The 2,208-nt window shown below is 41.3% G+C and overlaps 1 protein-coding gene across 1 annotated transcript; it reads right to left on the reverse strand.

Annotated features, from left to right (window-relative positions):
• Positions 1 to 905: 905 nt before the first annotated feature.
• LOC129554118 (olfactory receptor 4P4-like) lies at positions 906 to 1,841 on the reverse strand. The gene has a single exon (XM_055422750.2). The coding sequence runs from the start codon at positions 1,839 to 1,841 to the stop codon at positions 906 to 908; it is 936 nt and encodes a 311-aa protein (XP_055278725.2).
• Between the last annotated feature and the right edge of the window lie 367 nt (positions 1,842 to 2,208).

The following is a 2,208-nucleotide window of genomic DNA, read 5'->3' on the forward strand; positions in this document are numbered from 1 at the left end:
GTCATAAGAGATTTGATTTAGGTCATACCTGAATGGTCTAGTGGTTTTCTCCACTTTCTTCAATTTCTAACTATTTCACCAAACGGAGCTCAATACTGAAAAGTAATGTCTCCTTTATGAACTTGTGGTGGTTTAATCACTCAGTTGGGCCCGACTCTTCCAACCCCATGGACTGGAGCCCACCAGGCTCCTCTGCAATTTCCCAGGCAAGAATATTTGAGTGGGTTGCCATTTTCTTCTCCAGGGAATCTTCCCAACCTAGGGATCTGAACCTGTATCCCCCGCATTGCAAGTGGATTCTTTTCTGCTGGGCCACCAGAGAAGAGCTTTATGAACTTACATTTTCTTAATTTTCTGCGTGTCCAGAGAATATCAGCAATTTGTCTTGTCCCCAAGTTTACATATGAATGATTATGAAAATTCTCATTAGCCTCATAGTTCACTATGGGTTAGACAAGATTGAAACTTATATTTCTTCATTTCCTCACCTCTTACATTTATAAAGTGGAAAATTTGAGTTCAAATCATTCTCAAAGCCATAGAACTCTATGATTCCAAGCCCCCATTTACTCTTGCATAATTTTTTTAACATATCGAGATCAGTTCAGTTCAGTTCAGTTGCTCAGTCATGTCCGACTCTTTATGACCCCATGAACTGCAGCAAACCAGGCTTCCCTGTCCATCACCAACTCCCAGAGTCCACCCAGATCTAGGTCTATTGAGTCAGTGATTCCATCCAACCATCTCATCTCAGTCATCCCCTTCTCCTTCTGCCCTCCATCTTTCCCAGCATCAGCGTCTTTTCAAATGTGTCTGCTCTTCGCATCAGGTGGCCAGAGTATAGGAGTTTCAGCTTCAACATCAGTCCTTCCAGTGAACACCCAGGACTGATCGAGTAGAAGAAATCAATTATGTTTTTCTTCTGAAAATATCTGTTGACAACAAACTTTTCTAATAGCCTTTTTCATCTCTGTGTTTCTCAGAGTGTAGACTAAGGGATTGAACATAGGAGCAATTATGGTATAAAAGAGAGAAAATATTTTGTCCTCAGGGAAAGTGGTAGGGGGTCTGAGGTAGGCAAAGATTGAAGGACCAAAAAATAAGACAACCACGGTGATGTGAGACCCACAGGTAGAGAGGGCTTTGCGCCTTCCTTCAGCTGAGTGGTTTCTTAAGGTGAATAATATAGTGACGTAGGACCCAAACAAGAGAACAAAGGTTACTAAGGCAACCATTCCCGAATTGGCAACCACAAGGACACCAGTGATGTAGGTATCAGTACAGGCAACCTTCAACAAAGGAAATATGTCACAATAGTAGTGGTCAATTTCATTGGGGCCACAGAAGGGCAAACTGACTATCATAGAGAACTGAGAAAAGGCGTGGGCAGCCCCGCCAGCCCAAGCTGCCAGGATGAGGAGATTGCACTTTGTCCTGTTCATGATAATCATGTAGAGCAGAGGCTTGCAGATGGCCACACAGCGGTCAAAGGCCATGACTGTAAGGACGAAGACCTCGATGATGCCAAAAAAGTGCATGGTGAAGACCTGCAGCATGCAGTTGCCATACGAGATGGTTTTCTTTCCCAGAAGCAGGTCACTGATCAGTTTGGGTGTCACACAAGAGGTATAGCAGATGTCCATGGAGGATAAGTGGCTGAGGAAATAGTACATTGGTTGGTGAAACAGAGGGCTACATTGGATGGAGACAAGGATCAGAAGGTTTCCCACCAACAGGGCAACATAACCGAATAAGAAGAACACAAAGCAAAATATCTGCATATTCTGGTCAGAGGAAAGCCCCATAAAAATAAATTCTGATACATTCCTCTGATTTGCCATATGCTGTGTTTAATGTGTATTATGCAAAAATTGTTGAGTACCTGAAAGAAAAACCAGCACACACATTTGGATGAAACACTTACAGTAAAATTATAGCAAGTTTACTGTAAAATTATAGCCATTAACATATCATTGAAGCAAATCCATAAGGTATTTACTTGTACCTGTTATAGGAAATTATAGACTTTTTTGCCCCATAGATTCCTTTTGTATCAAAATATTCTAGTCTATTGATGTAATTAAATATGTATTCTCTTCAGTATTCCTCAGGTTTTAAATTTAATGATTAACATATCACTAATTCCTTAAGGGGAAGGGAAAAATTATGGAGAAGGGAAAGGCTACCCATTCCTGTATTCTTCCCTAG

Source organism: Moschus berezovskii, chromosome 14, assembly GCF_049115385.1.
Source record: "Moschus berezovskii isolate FMDL1 chromosome 14, NW_MosBer_1.0, whole genome shotgun sequence".
In the NCBI taxonomy this organism is placed as follows: Eukaryota; Metazoa; Chordata; class Mammalia; order Artiodactyla; family Moschidae; genus Moschus; species Moschus berezovskii.